At 52.4% G+C, this 19,707-nt stretch overlaps 2 protein-coding genes across 4 annotated transcripts in view; one reads left to right on the forward strand and one right to left on the reverse strand.

Moving 5' to 3' along the window:
* Positions 1 to 2,864, forward strand: part of ABCC1 (ATP binding cassette subfamily C member 1 (ABCC1 blood group)) — a 160,894-nt gene extending 158,030 nt beyond the window's left edge. For both annotated transcript variants that reach the window (XM_080679392.1, XM_080679393.1), the window contains 2 exons: positions 502 to 696; positions 1,231 to 2,864. In XM_080679392.1, the coding sequence (XP_080535518.1) occupies positions 502 to 696; positions 1,231 to 1,339 (304 nt within the window). In that variant the 3' untranslated portion in view covers positions 1,340 to 2,864. The remainder of the gene's footprint in view (positions 1 to 501; positions 697 to 1,230) is intronic.
* Positions 2,827 to 19,707, reverse strand: part of ABCC6 (ATP binding cassette subfamily C member 6) — a 52,306-nt gene continuing 35,425 nt past the window's right edge. Inside the window, exons 22-31 of one of the 2 annotated variants that reach the window (XM_080679394.1) lie at positions 19,018 to 19,225; positions 16,845 to 17,155; positions 14,703 to 14,902; positions 12,548 to 12,674; positions 11,332 to 11,433; positions 10,370 to 10,516; positions 8,216 to 8,374; positions 7,973 to 8,139; positions 6,491 to 6,685; positions 2,827 to 6,190 (exon numbers count right to left, since the gene is read on the reverse strand). In XM_080679394.1, the coding sequence (XP_080535520.1) occupies positions 6,082 to 6,190; positions 6,491 to 6,685; positions 7,973 to 8,139; positions 8,216 to 8,374; positions 10,370 to 10,516; positions 11,332 to 11,433; positions 12,548 to 12,674; positions 14,703 to 14,902; positions 16,845 to 17,155; positions 19,018 to 19,225 (1,725 nt within the window). In that variant the 3' untranslated portion in view covers positions 2,827 to 6,081. The remainder of the gene's footprint in view (positions 6,191 to 6,490; positions 6,686 to 7,972; positions 8,140 to 8,215; positions 8,375 to 10,369; positions 10,517 to 11,331; positions 11,434 to 12,547; positions 12,675 to 14,702; positions 14,903 to 16,844; positions 17,156 to 19,017; positions 19,226 to 19,707) is intronic. The other variant, XM_080679395.1, reaches the window with a different exon arrangement.

Consider the following 19,707-nt stretch of genomic DNA (forward strand, 5'->3'; position numbering starts at 1 on the left):
ACTGCCATTGGCTGATCTGATTGGCTTTCGTTGGGGCAGTTCCTGTCCCTCATCCTCCAGCAGACCAGCCCAGGCGTGTTGTCATGGTGATGGCAGAGGCGCAAACCCTGGCGTGCATTCCAATGTCAAGCTTCTTCCAGCCTTATGTTTGCCAGCACCCCACTGGCCAAAGCAAGGCACATGGTTGAATCCAGAGTCAGTTGTGAGGGCCTGGATATGGGGGCCCTTTTGCTGCCTGTCACACTACCTACCCTGAACATGTCAAATGTTTGAGTATTCCTCTGAGCCCTGTGCTGAGAATGATCCCGAGCTCGCTTCTAGCTCAACAGGAAGAACGTTGTGATGGATTAGAGATGTCTGCCTTCAGCACGGGTATGGGAGTGGACCCTCTCCTGCTCCGAGCAACACCAAGTCTCTTCTCTCTCCTCCCAGCTCAGGCCAGGGCTCAGGGCCAGGGGTGGTTTTGACTCTCTGTCTCCTGGTCTTTTTCTCCTGGTCAAGTGTTGGGCAGCGCCAGCTCGTTTGCCTGGCCCGGGCCTTGCTGAGGAAGACGAAGATCCTTGTGTTGGATGAGGCCACGGCGGCCGTGGACCTGGAAACTGATGACCTCATTCAGTCCACCATCCGGACACAGTTCGACGAGTGTACTGTCCTCACCATCGCTCACCGTCTCAACACCATCATGGACTACACCAGGTGAAGCATCTGGCACAGAAGGCTTCTAGGCCTTGGTGCTCACCTTACTCATTCATTCATTCAACACTGTCCTATGCATAGGGACAGCCCTAGTTGGTGGGACCTCGCTTTATCCCGGGTAGTACCAGGTATTTTTGACGTCACTCAGTCATTTATCCAGTCATCACATGTGCAGTGCCTGCCGCAAAGCCGGCCCTGTTCCAGGTACTGGGGACTCAGCAGGAAGCCTGGCTAAGGGACCTTATAGATTAGCTGGGGGCTGGGTGCAGAGACAGATAATAAACACGGCAATAAATAAAAGCAAGTTGTGTTGGGAAGGAAACAGAGCAGGTGATAGCGAGTGTTGTGTGTAGCATCACAGGACTTTGACTAGGAATAGGGCTTGAGAAGGGGTAACCAGGCGGAAGGCTACTGTAGCAGTTCTAACAGAGGTGAGGGGCCTGACCCAAAGCCAGGATTTGCCTCGCTGGGCTCTTGCGGGCATGAGGTGCCAACCCCTTCTACCACTCATGTCTGCGTGCCCTCCCCTTGCAGGGTGATCGTCCTGGACAAAGGAGAGATCCGGGAGTGCGGCGCCCCCTCTGACCTCCTGCAGCAGAGAGGCCTGTTCTACAGCATGGCCAAAGATGCCGGCTTGCTGTAAGCCCGGTGCTGGTGCCGTCTGGTTTGACCTGCAAGGCCCACATGCCTTGTCCCAGGATGAGTCAGCCTCTTTGGGAACCCAAGCGTCCCATATACTGAAACCAAAAAAGGAAAAAAAACCAAACCCAATAAGACAAAACCACAAAGCAGCCACCCTCTGGTCCGATGCCTGGAATTGGCTGTGAAGAAACAGGAGGGACACAGAGAGGCAGCCCACCAAAGACACGCACACCCTTGCCTGTTACCCCCGCAGGACGCACCGGCGTTGCACAACCTGGGAGGCCCGCTCGTGCTCTTGGTGCTCTGCAGGGCGGTTTGGCAGCCAGACTTCTCGAGAAATTGGTTGCGTAAAACATGCTAGTGACCAAATCCAGCCAACTGCCTCAAATCTCTTTAGCCAAAGTCTGGAATTCCAAGTCTTCGGCCCCTGATGCTGTCCTGGCACCTCTAACATCTGGGCTCCACCCAGAATGCCTCGTCTCCTTGGGGCTGCTGTTTGGAGGTGAGGGGCCTGGTGAAGATCATCCTCACCCTCAGGCAGTGTCCTGGGGGCTGTGGACACTCCTTACCAACCATCCTGTCTTCTGGGCGCTCAGACACAGAGCCAGCGCCCAGCACTGCCTGCACCGTGACTTGCTTCAGAGGCCAGAGGCAGCCTCATCACCCGCGGGCTTCTCGTTGGCAAGAAGGGCTGGACTTACGGGGGGCCTGGCCTGGAGCTCCAGGGCTGGGAGATCCTCTCTCAGTACCAGTTCCCCACATTGGCTCCTCACCTCCTTATCTACTCTGGTCTTTTCTCTGCCTTTCCTCCTGCCTCCTTTTGCCAGTTGCTAGAACGGATTACCTCGAGGCACCTGGAAGAGGTTTGCTCGTGGTTGTGAAGGGTTCAAAGCCAGGAGCACTGGGCACCGCCACGGATGACCAGCGGGTACTGAATCGAGCTCTGTTGAGACTTCTCCTTGTATTTAGATTTCAGTTCCTCACCCTGGCCTCCAGCTAGCTGTCAGAGGCGGCAGTGTGGAGAACCGGACGTGTAGTTACTGAGTGTGTTCCAGGACAAGAAAAGAACCCATTCACGAATATCAGTGATTTTTTTTTTCTTTTTTTTTTTTTAAAGTACTGCTCCAGGGAGAAACACTGTCTCGACTTGAATTTCTTGGGTGGAAGTGTTAGGCCGGGAGCAGCTCTCCCAGGGAAAGCCAAGGTGGCCGGCATCTGACAGTGGGTCTGCGGGTTCCTGAAGAAAAAGCGGAGTAGAGACCTCCAGGGCCCGTCCTTTAAGTCGCAGAGACCCAGGGAAGACCCACAAAGCAGAGGCCAGTGCTGCCCCGAGATTCCCTTGCTGACTTCAAATCCAGAAAAGCATCTTCCTTTAGGTGGAAATAGATATTTATTTTTTGTAAGTTATACCATTCTTTCACATTAGATAAACCAAGTTTTTCTTGGGGATCATTTTGTAATGACTTACACTGGAAACGAGAACATTTACAAGCGATTTGCAGTAAAAAAAAATTTTATTTCTTTCTAATGACGATTCCATTTCCTTTGGGGTTTCAGCCCTCTCCTCTGGGAGTCAGCAGGGGGCTCCCCTCCCGTCTGCTTTCCTTCTTTCCTGTTGGCAAACATGCCATCGCTAGTGGGAGCCCCTGTCGGAAATGGGAGCCTAGAGGTTAAGAACTGTGTGGGGTAGAGTGGGGAGTCAGCGTGGCCTGGTGTCCAGAACTTGGGCTCTGGGGTCAGAGAGACCTGGGCCTGAGGCCCCTTATCATTTGCTGGCTGTGTGACCCTGGGCAAGTCACTTAGTCTCCGTTGCCTCATCTGTAAAGTGGAGTTGATCACACCTGCACGATGGGATTATTGTGAAGATGAGCAGTGATGTGTGTGTGGCCCAGGTCGGGTTCTAAGACAAAAACCATGTGGCCTCCATTGCCCTTGAAAATCCCTTTGTATTAGGATAGGCTGGGCCGTGCTGTAGCCATAAACTCATGGGAGATGAACACAAGGGTTCTATTTCTTGCTCATACACTTCCTGATGAGGGTGAGGCACCCCTGCAGGGTCACTCCCTGCCAAGCAGCGACTGCAAGAGCCAGGCTGTTCTGGTCTTTTGACATTGCCTCTCAGGAGCTGGCTTCCAGGTTACCATAGAAGGGAGAATGTGGACGACTCACACCCACTCATAAGTGTCTCAAACCAGAAATGAAGTAAATGATCATGCAGGTACAATCAGCTCCATGTGTGGCTTTCCTGGATGTGTATGTTCCCCGCCAGCCAGGCTCTGCTGGCAGGAGCCATGGCGGGGGGATTAGTGGCCTGGATGGCGTGCAGGCTGGTCCCCACAGCGAGGGTGTGGGCCAGCAGCAGCCTTGTCAGCAGGCTCGTGGGCGCTGGCTCCTGTGGCCCACACTCTGCCCCCTGGCAGACCATCTGCTCCCGTGACAGTAGGCTTTTGTGACCCTGGAATGATCCCAAGTGAGTTTGCCAAACATACAGCTGCTGCCGCCTTGGCCTGTGGCTGCTCTGCCGGGCCATCCGGTGGCTCAGCTCCCGGCAGAGCAACGAGAAGCACTATGTCGGGTCCCTTTCCGTGCTTCCAAGTTGGAAAGACAAGCCCACATGATGACTTGGGCTTTGGTGTGAGGTGGCCCCAGGGGCGGATCCCCCCTCTGCCACTTACTAACTGGGTGACCTCGGCAGGTCATGTCAACTGTCTGAGCCTCCGTTTCCCCATCTGCGAAATGGAGCTAGTAATCGCCAGTAATGGTGGGGCCAGCACTTCATAGGTGCAATGGGATAGGCAAGAGGTGCAGACGCCCTACCCCAATCTGAAGTCGTCAAAGGTGCTTCTCGCCACATCTCGGCCGAGGGAGGTAGAAGCTGCAATTAAATCTGGATTTCTCTGGGCTAGAAGCCTGTGTCGGGATGTCCCATTAGGAAGTTCCCGTGACCTGACAAGGCAAAGCAGGCTGTGTCCTGTCAGGCAGGTGGATGTCCACAGGCCCCTGTTGGCGCACCAGTACAGCCACTTTCCTGGTCTCAGCAGGTTATTGATGGCGATGGGCCGGGTTAGCCCAGTGACTGGACTGGATGATTTTGACTCTCTGGGACATCTGGTAACATCTAGAGACATTTTTGTCACAACTGGAGGTGGGGGTACTACCGGCATCTAGTGGGTGGAGGCCAGGGATGCTGCTATGCATCCTACAGGGCCCAGGACAGCCCCACGTGGCAGAGAATTATCTACCCCACATGTCGGTAGTGACCAGAATAAAAATCCTGGTTATAGACCCTTCTCGCTGCCCACAGAGGCCCTCACAACAGTGATCATCGTGAACGTTTACTGAGCACTTACTTTGTGCCCAGCTTGGCTCTGAACACGTTTCCGTGTATTAGCGTCCTCTATCCCTGCAGCAATGCCATGAGGTCAGTGAGGAGCCTGGGTCGTCCCATTGCTCACGCTGCGCTTTACAGTTAGCTGGGTCTGGGGAACCTCGGATTTGGCTACTTGAGAATCGAGCCCCCTTTCCTGGTGCCTGAAGGCAGTTGTAAGAGCCCTGCACTAGGATTCCGACTGCTGTCAGAAACGGGCCTGAGCACATGCCCTGTGCACCGCCCTTCAGGAAGACAGGTGCTGCCCTTCACCACCCTGACCTCTGACCTCTGGCCCCCAGCAGCATTTCCCACACAGCCCCCTTGGGGGAGGAAGTGTGAACAGAAACACCCGGGATGTTCTGACTGCTTCTGGGGCTCCCCAAGAAGCTGGAATTTGGTCTTTAACAGACAGATGTATGACATGTGCCAAGTCCTGAGCGATTCCCTTCGGGACTTCTTAAGAAGTCCTGGCCCCTCCCCTCTCGCCTTCTGAGCTGAACTGCGTGCCCGTGTGCCCATGCTTGTGCCCGGAGTGGCCCCATCGTGGTGTGGGTTGTGGCTCGTGTGTCCTATTCAGACAAGATGCTTCTTGGAGCTCGTGTACAAGGGTGGGAGGAGCAGCAGGAGCCATGGGGTTCAGTCCTGGTGCATGTTGGGATCATATGGGGAGCTTTAAAAACATAGTGTGCCAAAATGGAAAACATGTCGGGGGTCACCGGGGCAGGAGGGAGGGGTGTGGTCACAGAACGGCAGTCCCAGGGGTGGTGGATGCCACCTATACGTGTGATACAATTGTGTAGACGTCACACACACATACACACACACACGTACTAGTACAGTGGGAAACCTGAGCAGGATCTGTGTATGGATGGTCAATATCCTGGTTGTGATACCACACTAGCGTTTTTCAAGGTGTTACTTTTGGGGGAAATGGAAAAGGGTGCACAGGCATTCTGTGGATTATTTCTTAAAACTGCTGGTCAGTCTACACTCATCTCAAAATAAAAGGGTTAATTTGGAAAAGTACACACACCATTGCCCTGCCACAGGGTTAATGATTTCATTGGTCTGTGGTGGAGCCTGGGTGTGGGCACGTCTTGAGGTCCCCAGGTGGGTCCAATGGACAGGGCTGAGAGCCACTGTCCGCTTTGGCTCCAGGATGGACAAGGCTGGACGGACTCTGGTCGGGCCGACCTTGGGGGTTGCTGCATCCTCCTGGGTCTGTGATGATCGTCCACTTTCCCTGCCATTTGCCACCCAATCCCAGAGAGCAGAAGGGTCTAGACTCCGCTGATGACCCCCAGGTCACTGATATCTCCAGGGCATGGCACGTCTTTCCAGGTTGGCGAGGCGGGAGGGTTGAGGGGTGTGGCTCAGACCAGGCCTGACTCCTGTGCCAGCCTATAGAACAGGCCCTTCTGGGCCAGCAGCTGGGCGGGGCTGCCGCTCTCTGCCACATGCCCCTTGTCCATGACCAGCACCCTGCGGGGGAGAGGGAGATAGGCAGCTCTTTGGACACCAGCCTGGCCCCTGGGCCGCTTGGAGAGCCCAGCATGCCTGCTCTGAGGTTTGCTCCCCAGAAGTTTGGCCTGTGTGGTTTCCTGGATGTAAGCATCTACTGGGCATATGTCCTTGGGCGCATCTCTTCCCCTTTGGGCGCCAGTCTTGCCACCTGTACTATGGGCACCTGAAAATCCATTCCATCACCTTTCCAGCTCTAAATGCAGATGCCTTCCTTCACTACTGCAGGGTCCCTGGAGCCAGCGGCTTGGGGGGACTTACCTGGCACAGTCCATCACGGAGCGCAGGCGGTGGGCAATGAGCAGCACCGTGCACTGGGCAAACCAGCTCTCAAGGGCGGCCTGCATCTGGAGCTCCGTCCCCTGGTCCACGGCGGCCGTGGCCTCGTCCAGGATGAGGATCTGGGTTTTCCGGAGAAGGGCACGTGCCAGACACAGCAGCTGCTTCTGGCCCAGGCTGGGAGGGAGTGGGACAGTCAGGCCCGATGATTGTGTGTCTGCACATCAGGGTTTGCAGGGCATGCCCCCAAATGCGTCTCCACAACAGCCACAGAAGTGGTGGGTCCCCAGTCCACAGAGCTGGAAGAAATCCCCATCCTGCCAGTTTTTGACCAGGGCGACTTTAAGCAAATCATTCAAACCCTCCATGCCTCAGTTTCCCTGGGAGGAGGGGGGAATAGGGAATTGTTTAAAGAGTTCTGAGTTTCAGTTTTGCGAGATGAAAAAGTTCTGGAGTTGGGTAGCACAGTGATGTAAATGTGCTCAATGCTACTGAAATATACACTTAAAAATGGGTAAGATGGTCCATTTTATGGTGTATATTTTACTACATTTAAACAAAAGTTTTCAAAGGCGTACTTGATACCCTCAGTGGGCATGGGTCCAGCACCCAATATCATACACGTTATTTCTATAGCAAAATAAGTGCTGAGTGGGATAAAAGCTATACGTAGTCTCGTGTCAGTAGAGGTTGGGTTTTGCCACTAGCTAAATTGGGAAACCGAATTTAGGAAAAAGAAATGTGATATTCAGAGATCGTGTTGGAGTTTGGGACTGCTGACAAGGGATGGGGCTCCTACCGTGATTATTAATAGAACTAGAGGCCCGTTGCATGAAGATTCGTGCAATAGGCATTCCTTCCCTTGGCTGCCAACACTGGTTTTCCTCCGTCACCCGAGACCCGGGCCGCAGCGGAGCCAAGCCTGCAGCCTTCAGGCTTGGCTCCTGCCATGGGCGGAGCATTCAGTCTTCAGGCTTCACTCTGTGCCTGTGTATGCAAATTAACCTGCCATCTTTGGTGGGTTAATTTGCATACACACTCTTGATTGGCTGGTGAGTGTAGCGGAGGTACGGTCAATTTACATGTTTGTCTATTCTTAGGTAAGATGGGGTTGATGATCTATGGCAGTGGTTGGCAAACCACGGCTCGCGAGCCACATGCAGCTCTTTGGCCCCTTGAGTGTGGCTTTTCCACAAAATACCACGTGCAGGCACACACGTACAGTGCGATTGAAACTTGGTGGCCCATGCACAGAAGTCAGTTTTCGGCCTGGGCGAGTCTATTTTGAAGAAGTGGTTCTAACGCCGAGCCACACTCAAGGGGCCAAAGAGCCGCATGTGGCTTGTGAGCCGCGGTTTGCTGACCACTGATCTATGGGGAAGGCACACTGCCCCTGGGGAGAGCCTTGGACACGCCTCTCCCTCCAGCTCCCCTGAGCTCCAGGCTGTGGTGGGGTAACCCTACCTGAGGTCATCGCCTTGGTCGGCACACTCATACTGCAGCTGGCCGGGCAGGCTGGCCACCAGGGCTCTGAGCTGCACTGTCTCCAGGGCCTTCCAGATGGCTTCATCCGTGTGCTCCTGTAGCATGTCAAGGTTCCTCCTCAGAGAGCCGGGGAACAGGATGGGGTCCTAGCCAGGACGGGCAATGGGTCAGGGCTGGCCCAGCCATGATCCCACCTCTGCCCACCCTGTCCCGAGGCCTCACCTGGAGGATGATGGTGATCCTAGACCGCAGCGTGTGCAGTCCCACATGGCTGATGGGGACCCCGTCGATCCAGACCCCGCCCTCAGCTGCCTCCAGGAGCCGCAGCAGGCCCCCGGCCAGGGTGGACTTCCCGGCCCCCGTCCTGCCAACGATGCCCACCTGCCAGGGGATGAGAGGGCAAGGCCATTGTGACTAGGCCGGGCCAGAAGAAGGTGGGCACAGCCTAGGTTTCCTGGGCATCTCTTTGGGAGATGTTTCCCCTGCACCCAAGATCCATCCGCCCAGCTACCCATCATCCTTCCATCCTTCCATCTACCCAACTTTCCCTATATCCATCCGTGTCAATCCACCCAACCTTCTGTCTGTGTATTCTTCTCTATCTTTCCCTCATCCTAACATGTCTCTCTTATCTTCCCAACTATTCCCACAATCTTCCTTCAATATCCGTACCATCCTCTGTTCCTCCATTTCCCCCATCCTTCCATCCACAGCCCTCCATCATCCCTCATTCTTCCTTCCATCCTCATGTCATTTTATTCATTTCCCATCCTTCCACCTGTCCCCATCCTTCCATCTGTCCCTCATCCTTCCTTCTATCCATCTCTCATCCTTTCTCCCACTACCTCCTGTCCAGCCATCTAACCATCATCCTTCATTCCATCCATCCCCATACCATCCATCCATCCCCCATCCTTCCATCCATCCCCATCCCAGCTATCCATCCCCCATCCTCCCATCCATACCCATCCCAGCCATCCATTCTCCATCCTTCCATACATCTGTCCATCCTTTGATCTGTCCCCCATCTATCCTCTCATTCTTACCTTTCTTGCTGACTGTTGCATGCTCAGTGTCTGACACATAGTGGGGGGTCAACACTATTTGTTTAATAAATGAATGAATTGTGTCACCCCACTATATGACAGCCACCCTCTTAGCAGCATAAAAATAAAGAGTCCTTGTGCCAAAGGATTGTGTGGTCTTGAAAGTAGGGCAACTGAGTAAACTTAATTTTAATAAAGTGTGATGATCACTCTCTACCATCAAGCTCCGGACCTGTAGCAATGGAGGTAAGCCAGGAGGTGCTGTTCCTACTCCCGTGGATAGGGGTTGATGGGGTAATCAAAGAAGGCTTCATAGAGGAGGGGTACTTGAGTGGGATGTTGAAAGGTAAGCAGGAGTTCAGAGAAGGGGGAGATTCCAGGTAAACCACAGTGCTAGACTGAAAGCTCCCTGAGCTCCCAGAGGCAACTGCTCCACAAATGTGGACTAAGCCCTGGCAGGGCGCTGAATGCAGTAGAGAGCTGGGCAGGACCTTGACTGCCAAGCTCAGGAGTTTGGGCTTTCCCTGAAGGAAGCCTGGAGCAGGTGGAAGGTCTTGAGCAGGGGAAAGACATGCTCAAATAAAGGTCACAGGCGAACAGATTGGAGGCTGGAGGCTCAGATGGGGGCCTGGAGACATCAGGGGGAGGGCAAGGAGGGCTTCAGGGAGGAAGTGTCGCAGGGTGGGAAGGGAGAAGAGGGATTCAGTGAAGGGGCCTGGCTAATGGGATAAATGGTTCAATACTAGCACCTTCCTCATAGGGTTGTTGTCAGAGTAAAAATGCAAATACTAATGAATGAAAGCTCCGGTAGACATTCCTGAGGCATGGGCTCTGTTCCAGGTACTGTTCCAGGCAGTTTATATGTATTAACTCGGTTAAACTTCAGAACACCTCTATGTGACGTTGACATTGTCATTACCATTTACAGATGGAAAAACTGATTCATGAAGTAACTTGCCCAAGGTGAGCCTTGGCAAAGCCAGAAACTGAGCCCATGAAACTGGATGAAGTATGTGGAGCATTTAGCACTTTGCCTGATATTTCAACTAATGTTCAAGAAAGAAGAAAAAGGAAGTTGGGGAGATGCCTCCTCTGGGACATCAAGGTGGGTGGGTGGGTTTCCCCCTGATAGAGTCAGGTTTGGTAAGATAAGTTCAATTTAGGGGTGGTGGGCCTGAAGATGAGGTGCCCTGAGGTGGGGATGTGGAGGAGGCAGGTGCTCAGGGCCTGAGCCCTGGGATGATGCCCAGCCTGGCCATGGCCCTGAGTCCTCTCCAGCTGCCCTGTGGCCTGGCTTCCATGAGGAAGAAGCTCTGGAAGAGCTGCTCACCTTTTCTCCTGCGTGGATCTTGAACGACACACCCCGCACGGCCAGCGGGAGCTCGGGCCGGTGTCTCAGCCCCAAGTCCCGGAACTCGATCTGGCCCCCACATGGCCAGGGGGGCTGGGCTGCACAGGTGGGCAGTGTCCAGGGCGCCTGGGGCAGAAGGGGACACTGAGTCAGAGGAGCCCTTCTCCCAGGCTTCTCACAAAAGGTCTACCTCTTTAAGCCTCAGTTTCCTCTTCTGTAAAATGGGCATGTTTACTGCCATTTTATAGGGACATGGAACATAGCAAAGCTAAAAACAAACATCTGGTATCATAAAAACGATGGTGTTGGCTGTTCTTTATCTTTTGAAATTATTATTAGCCACTGTTAAGTGTTAAATATTATTCTCTCTTCCTCTAGTAGGGTAGGTCCTCTTTTTTGCCTTTGTGAAGAGGACAGGTCTGTGCAGCAGGGAGTCCAATGCTGCCATTGGTATTCCTGTGACCTTGAACAGGTCACTCCACCCCCTTGAGTCTCAGTTTCCCCATCTGTGAAATGGGACTAATGAGAGCAGTGGGCGTGTATTGATTGTTTATGTTGTGCCAGACCCTGCACTGAGTAAGCCCTTCATTGTGGGATCTCACTTGACCCTCCCAGTGTACCCAGCATTGCTAGTGGCTCTGTTGCTCTTCTGTCCCTGTAATGTCGCTATCATGTGCTGTTACCTGGCAGTGGCATTCCTGTTCCTCCTGTCCCCTGTCACTCAGAAGAAGGACCTGCTTGCCCAATCGAGGAAGCAAAGGACCCAGGATCTGACTTGGCTCCAGACCCCATGCTCTTAACCATTACTGTGGCCCTGGCTGGGACTCCGACCTACAGTGGTGGGGGCTCCAAAGCCCACGGCAGATGTCTACCTGGGCCCACTGCCCTCTGCTCTAAGTCCCAGATGGGGCAGACCCTCCCCCTTCACTGCCCCCCATCACCTCCTTGGGTGTCCGAGTGTAGTCCTGCATCCGCTCCACCGACACTATGCTGCTCTCCAGGTCTGTCCAGCTGCGAACAGCCCACTGCAGCGTCTGGGTCACCTGGTGTGAGAAGACACCTCAGATTGGCTTGAGTAAAACCACCCCAGAGGTTTGCATCAGCTCCCCTGAGGCAAGGACTGGGAGGCAGGCCTCGGGGCAGATAAAGGGACTGGACTTGACTGCAGCCTCCAGGACTCCCCTCTCCTTTCAGTAGAACCAGAGCATGCGGAGCAGAAAGGAGACCTCAGACATCAGCTTGTCCACCTTGTCTTGATACAGGTGGTGGGGAGACAGGACCAGAGAGGGTACATGGCCCTCCCAAGGACATCCAGCAGGACCCAGGCCCGCTGACTTCTGTTCTGAGAGGTTTTCCTCCCCCAATTGCTCATCACACTTGGAACCATGTGCAGCTTCTCACCAGGGCCCACCCTCCTCTCTCCAAACTCACTTCCCTCCAGTCTTGCCCTCGCCCACACTCTCCAGCCATACCACCTGCTTGCTGTTCCTCTAGCACACTAGTCACACCCTCCCTCCATCCCAGGGCCTTTCCTCCTGCTGATCCCTTCTCCAGGAAAGATTCCTCCCTTCTTCCCTCCCAACCTCCCTCTGGGCCACAGCTCACAAGCCCCCTCCACAGAGAGGCCTTCCGGGCCAAGCAATAGAGTAATACCCACCCACCAAGCTTCAACCTCTCACCTTGCTTTATCCTTACGCTTAGTTACCTCAACTGTAAAATGGGGATAATAATAGTACCCCTGATGGGGTTGGGGGCATGATTAAATGAGTTAATGTTTACAAAGCTCTTAGAACAATGCCTCATTCATAATGAATGTTACTTACATGTATATTTTCCCCTTCACAGATGTCGTGACCTGACATCAAATATTGTTATTAATAGATACCAAAAAGTTAATAATGCACTGGGAATGCACTCTGTATACTTATCTCAACTAGTGGAGGGATTACTACCCATTTTTCTGATGAGCTCACTGAGGCTCGTGGATGGAAGACTCTTGCTCAATGTCCAGCAAGGTCACCTCAGCTAAGCTCTTGGAAGAGCCTTATTGTCCTCACTGGTTGGTAGTTTGGACTTGGGTCCTTGAAGGTCCCCCTCACATGGATCTGTCTCTGTTCTGCCTGCTCCTCGGAAATCAGGTTGGGGTGTCAGGAGTACCTGGAGGGCGGCGGAGACAGAGAAGCCCACGAGGCCAGCGCTGAGATGGGCCTTGCTCAGCACAGCGCACGTGGCAGCGGCAAACACCAGCCCGTTCCCCAGGAGCTCCAGGTTGGCAGCGAGCCACCTGAAAGGGGGTGCAGGTAAAAGCAGGGTGAGTGGGGGCCCTCTCTGTGGGACCTGCTCCTTTGGGCACAAGGACTGATCATGGTGCCAGCTCGAGTGCCCATGGGGGTCCTGACCATGGCCTCCTCCACACCCAGGCCCCACCCAAGCTCAGTGGGTGGGAGAATTGATGCTGTCTCACCTGTGACCAGCGCAGGGCTCGGCGCACAGTAGGTGCTCTAGTTAAGCTTTGCTATGCTGCCAATATTCTGTGCTTGGGACTTGTGTTTTCCAGACTAAACCCAGTCTCCATGTTCACGTGGCCACCATCTTATGTTCATGCACAGGTCAGCTCAAACATCACCTCCTCAGAGAGCCTTCCAGGACTGCTCCTGCCTTTCTCTCTAACACAGCTCTGATAACTTCCTTCATGACAGTTGTCATTCTTTATAATTCAACTACTTAATCAGTCCTTGACTCTCAGTCTCCATCAGGAGATCGTGAGCTCTGTGAAGGCAATGGCTTGGTCTCCTTCACGGCTCTGTCCCCAGTACCTAGCACAGGACCCAGCCCAGAGTAGGTGCTCGACAAATATATGCTGAATAGATGAGTAAATGCACACCCCCTTTATTGAATTCCTACTCTACCATTCATTTATTCATTCATTAACAGATGTATATTGAGTACCTACTGTGTGCTTTGCATATTGGAGGTGCTGGGGATACAACCATGAACCAAACGAATAAAAATCCCTGTCTTTAGGGAACTCTGGGCTTTCTACATATAACACCGAGTCCTCCCAACAACCCCACAAAGGGGGTTGTTGTTGTCCCCATTTGACAGCTGAGGATGCTGAAGCTCAGAAGGGTAAGGTACTTGCTTAAGTCCAGACACATAACAAACATCAGGATTTGAGGCCACATCTGTCTGAATGATGCCAGAAAGCACATACCCTTTCCAACAGGTCATTTTTCTCAAAGAACCAACTAACAAATGAATGAACAAAGACCCACCTAGGGTCTCCCACTCCCTAGACCTTGGGGACACCCTTCGCTTCTTTGAACCTCGGTTTACCCATCTATGGAGTGAAGTAACATCTGATTCATTAGAGTTGAGGTTTCAGTGAGGTGCTATATATAGCATGGAAATCACTGAGGCTTGCACATGGTAGGTGCTTTCTAAATGTTCAGAAGGTTCCTTCTCCCTAAGCTAGGACTCCAGGAAGGGGCAAGGCAGGTTACCCAAAAGGCATATGGCATTGAGACACTACTCACAGCTACAGGGCCTGATTGCCCAGGCTGACTGGGGAGCTGGCAAAAGGGAGAAAAGAATTCATATTTATTGAGCACCTACTCAATAAATTGTGTGCTTGACCCTCTCTATATTCTGGTACCAGATTCCTTGGGTTCAAATCCTGGTTCTACCACATATTCACTGTGTGGCCCTGGGCAAGTTCCTAAATCTCTCTCTGCCTAAGATTCACCATTTATAAAACAGTCTCTGCCTCACGGGGTTATTAATAGGATTAAATTAATTGATCCATGTAGTGTGCTCAGTACTGAGCACGTAATAAGCATGTTACAAGTATTAGCTATGAGTGTATTTATTTAATCCTCATCGCCACTCTTTGAGTACAATCCCACTTGGACAAATGAGGCTCAGAGAGGTTATATAACTTGCCCAAGAACACCCAGCTCAGAGCTGGGATTTGAACCTGTGTCTGTCTCTGCTCAAAGCTTGTGTTCTTATTCTTGCTTAGTACTGAGAAGAGGCTGAGGATGCTTATGTTGCTGCCTTGTCACCAAGGCAACAGAGGTGTCTTCCCTTTTGCTGACATCTGTGCCTCCTTGCCCACCTGCTATTGGGAAGCCCTCAGGCTAGGTTCCATCCACTCACAGTGTAAGCCAAGTACACCCCCGGGACCTAGCCTCAGCTTTCTCCCCAGCGCGTTGTGTGATTTTGGGCAGGCCACTTTACCTCTCTGGCCACACAATATGATACTCTCTGGGGACACAGATGGATTGCAAGGTCTTCTCTGCTCCCTTCCTACCTGTCAGCCACCAGCCGTGGGAAACTGACTCGCTGGCTTTCATCCATGTGGGCATTATTCTGAGCCATGAAGGGGCCCTGGGCCCGGAAGGCCCTCACCACTGCGCCGCCCTGGAACGTCTCCGCCACGTGGGAACACACGAAGGAGTGCCTGGCTGACTCCATGCGTCTGAGCTGGCATGAAGTGGCCATGTACAGGCTCTGAAGGGGGGTAGGTGGAAAGGGGAGAAGTCACAGACACAGAGAGGTGGTTTGAGAAGCTCAGGGAATCCCAAGTACTGTTACTAGTTTGCTGTGTGACCTTGGGCCAGTTGCTTTCCCTCTCTGGACTCCAGTTTCCTTGCAAAATCAGAGTTCCATAGTTCTTTTTAAAATCACCGGAGATGATTCAGAAACCTCCAGTGCCCCAACCCAGACCTATTCAATCAGATCTCTGGTGGTGTCACCCAGGCCTTGGTATGTTTAAAACTCCTTCCTGGTAATTCTACTGTACAACCAGGATTGAGAAACCACTAATCTAGTGTAAATGTTTCATTCCCAGCTCTAGGGCCAACTGCTTTACTTAGGGCCAGTTACCATGGGAACAAAACCATAAAGGGCAAGGAAGGCAGTCGGCCAAGTGGAACTCATTTCTTTAACTCTAGGGTTACATGCCAGGTGCTGGGAACATAATGATGCACAGATAATAGGTATTGTTAAATTGGTTTGTGGTTGCAAGTGTGTGCAGCTGGCACAGGGGAGCGTGCATTTGCTGAACACCTGGGCTGCATGCCGGGCTCTTTACAAACAGTATTCAGTAATTGTGAGGTGGGCATTAGTGGCATTCACAGTTTACAGGTGAGCACACCTGAGGCTCAGAGGGATTAAGCAGCTGGTCCAAACCTCTATATCCAGCAAGTGGCCGGGCCTGAATTCAAACTCACCTCTGCCTGACTCCCAAGCTCTCGATGGAAAAGTAGTCCCTCCCCAAGTCAAGAGAACGTAGAGAAGACCTGGGATCGTTGTGGAGGACAGTGGTCGCCATGGTTTTTGTCTGACTATCATGGCTGTTTCTACTCTACTTCTGATTTTTTTGAGGGAAGTGGATGTCAATTGTGGGACCTGATTGTAGAGGTGGTCACATGATACAACCTAACCAGTCAGAGTAAACTATCCCTTTGGTCACAGTGATTAGTTCAGGGATAAACACATGCTCCCTAAATGGCCAATCAGAATCTTCCCTGGGATTGATATACGAACACTAAGCTGGAGTAAAGTTTTTTTGTGTTGGGGTTGCTAAGGTGGATGCTGTGAGTGTAGGGTTGCAAGGGGCCGTCAGGCCTGACCTCTGGAAAGAGAGTGTGTGCAAAATTGGGCCAAGCAGAGCTAAGTTAGTGGTTCTTAAACATCTGAATGTATCAGAATTACCTGGAGAGTTTATTAAAACCCAGATTTCTGGGCCCAACTCCCATAGAGTCAGTAGGTTGTGGGTAGGGCCTGAGAATGTACATTTCTAACAGGCTCTCAGGCAATTCTCTGCTGGTCCAGGGCCACACTTTGAGAACCATAGAGCCTCCAGAAGAGCAGGAGCCTCCAGAAGAGCAGGCTGGATGCCCGGATCCCCCCCTAGGAGCACTGTGGCCATGGAGGCAAGCAGCCCTATAGCTGCGGAAAGAGAGGGTGTCAGAGCATGAGGGCTGGGGATCCTCACCCCCACCCATGGTGGCCAGCTCATGACTTGGCCACAGAGAGTGACTGTATCCTGGTGACAGCTGGCCACCGCAACTACTGCATGTGAGCCATTACATTCTGTTCTTCTGTTTAAGCTAATTTAACTGGGTCTCTGGCAACTGGAGGAGTCTAATGCAGTCTTTGAGACCTTGCAATGTCTTTTTGGTTTCCAAATATTGGGAGAGGAGGAAGCTCATTTCAGCAGCAGCAGGACAAAATGTTAGCTGTGAAGAACTTCGATGTGAATATTTGGGAGACACAGGTAAGAACAGATGTTAGAAACAGGCTGGTGTCTCTGCCTCTGGGAAGTCTTGAGGGGTGGCCCCCAACTGCCCAGCTGGGCAGAACCTGTTACATGGACTCCTGCCCAGGGACAGGGCACTGGCTGAGGTGACCTCAGCTGACCACAGGAGCCTTCCCAGCCTCTCCCTACCTGAAACCAAGTGTAGAGGAGCAGCAATGGCAGAATGGCCACAGCAGCCAGCGGGGTGGCCACTGTTACCACCAGGCTGACCTCCAGGAGTCCAAAGGTGTAAATCAGCAAGGACCGGAGTTTGTCTGGGATGTCCACATCTACAGTGTCTGTCTCCTTGGAGAAGCGGTTCAGCAGGTTCCCCAGGGGTGTCTGCTCGAAGAAACCAATGGGAGACCGTGCCACGTCCCACAGGAGCCTCCGGAAGAGCAGGCTGGATGCCCGGATCCCCCCTAGGAGCACTGTGATCGTGGAGGCAAGCAGCCCTATAGCTGCGGAAAGAGAGGGTGTCAGAGCATGAGGGCTGGGGACCCTCACCCCCACCCATGGTGGAATGGAATCACTCTCCACCAGCACCTCGGAGTGTGATCTTATTTGGAAATAGGATCTTTGCAGATGTTATTAGTGAAAGAGCTTGAGATAAAATCATTCCGGATTTAGAGTGGGTTCTAAATCCAATGACTAGTGTCCTTTTAAGAAGAGGAGCACCGCCCACCTGGCCCAGTGGTTGAGTGTTGACCTATGAACCAGGAGGTCACAGTTCGATTCCTGGTCAGGGCACATGCCTGGGTTGTGGGCTTGATCCCCAGTGTAGGGTGTGCAGGAGGCAGCCAATCAATGATTCTCTCTCATCATTGATGTTTCTAGCTCTCTCTCCCTCTCCCTTCCTCTCTGAAATCATTAAAAAATAAAAAAAAATATATATATATATATATATGTGTATATATATATATATATATATATATATATATATATATATATGGAGAAGCCACACAGAGACACAGATGGTGATGTGAAGACAGAGGCAGAGACTGGAGTGACATGCTACAAGCTAAGGAACGCCAGGACGGCCAGTAACTAAGAGAGAGGCATGGGATGGATCCTCCTTCAGAGCCTCCAAGAGGAACCAATCCTGCCGACTCCTTGATTTTGGACTTCTGGCTTCAGGACTGTGAGATAATTTCTGTTCTTCTAAACTACCAAGTTTGTGGTCATTTGCTTTATGGTAGCCCTAGGAAACTTACTGTATATACTCCCTTCCTCCCATGCCAAGCTATGTGCTTGGAATGGGGCTAACTTCACTCCCTGTTTCTGGGGTGGGGCAAATTTCATTCCTGGCCAACCCAAACCACTGCAGTAGGTTCAGGGATGAACATGTGGCCCAACACGGGCCAATGAGAGTGAGACCTGGGACTTTGCTAGGGCTTTTGGGAAAGAGGTGTTTGCTTTTTTGAGGTGGCCAAGATGGAGCTGTGGCATACCATCTCATCACGAGGGGGAGAAGCCTGCCTGGACAGGAAGCTATCACAGAGGAAGAAAATGAAGCCATTCCTACAGCCTCATTGGATCCCTGGATTCAGCCATACCTGAAGCTACTTATCTATGGATTCCAATCCTATAAGGCAATATATTTTCTTGGTGCTTAAACTAGATATATATTCATATAGTTAGTATACAGGGTGTCCCCAAAAATGTATACACGCTTTGAATAATTAATAATTCTGATGGGTGAGATCTGAAAAGAAACATCAATGGAGCAATCAGCTGTTAAGTGTGTATATTTTTTGGGTGGACCCTCTATTATAGCTATATAGTTAGTATTGGTATTATTTTCAAATGGAGCAGACCTCAGACTAAGGAAAGTTATCAGGGAAAAAGAGGAGCATTACCTAATGATAGTGGGTCAGTTCTCCAAGATGACAACAGTTCTTAACGTATTTGTCCCTAACAACAGGGACAAAATACTCAAAGCTCATCTGGAGGGGTGGGGATGGGGGTGCTGACAGTCCCCAGCAGTCAGACCTTGGGCTTGCCCTCTGTGCTGGGGTCGGGGGAGAGGTGGAGCCAGCTGAATTGCCGTGTCTGACCCCATCTAAGTGCTCAGCTGTCCCAACATCTGGAGGCCGACAGTCTGCATTTGCCAGTGAGTCTGATAGAGACTGAGGGTTTCAGAAAGGGAGGGATGTGCCATGTCCCCCGCCTCCCATCTTAAGGATGCGGGTCTGGGCTTGGACCTAGGATATTTGCACAGATCTTCAGGGAGAACAGTGATCCAGAGATGGGAGGGCCAGGGAGCCCTGAGCATCTCGGATGGGGATGAGGGTGGAGGGTGAGGAAGGCCAGTGAGGGGTACCTTGGAGGCATCCCAGGAGCCCGAAGACCCAGCCTCGCAGGGCCGCCTGTGTCTGCCGCCCATCCACGGTGGGGTCGTCCACCCACAGGCTGAGCCAGTAGCCGCGGCAGAAGGAGGCCACTTGCTGGCAGAAGAAGAGGAACAGTGCGTAGAGGCAGAGTGGGGTGTCCACGGCCCGTATGTAGCTCAGATACAGGGCGGCCTTCACCTGTAGCACACGTAGGAAAGATGGGGGCAGAGAGAGGGCCCAGGGGAGGGGAGAGAAGAAAAGCAGGTGAGGCCCCTAAAACACGCCACTGGGCAGATGGAACCATCGTGCAGACCTCGCAGGTCCTCTCTCAGTACCTCCCACCTGAAGCACCATCTCCCCGGCAGGCCCCACCCAGCCTCAGGGCCCCCTTCCTCTACAGAACACCAGAGGGCCAGTGGGAGCCTTCAAAGGGACAGGCTGTGGCACTGCCTGGCTTTGGAGTGATTTATTGAACACCTACTATGGGACAGGCATGTGTCTCTATCCTCATCTGACAGACAAGGAAAGTGAGGCACAGACAGGTTAAGCCACTTGATTAAAGTCCACCTCCTGCCAACCTGAAGTTCTCCACAGCTGCAGCCTGAGGGAACTTTTGAAAATATCAACCTGACCCCACCTTGCTGTTGCTGACCCGCGTATGGTTTTCTCTTGTTCTCAGA

Source organism: Plecotus auritus (assembly GCF_963455305.1).
Source record: "Plecotus auritus genome assembly, chromosome: 7".
Classification (NCBI taxonomy): Eukaryota; Metazoa; Chordata; class Mammalia; order Chiroptera; family Vespertilionidae; genus Plecotus; species Plecotus auritus.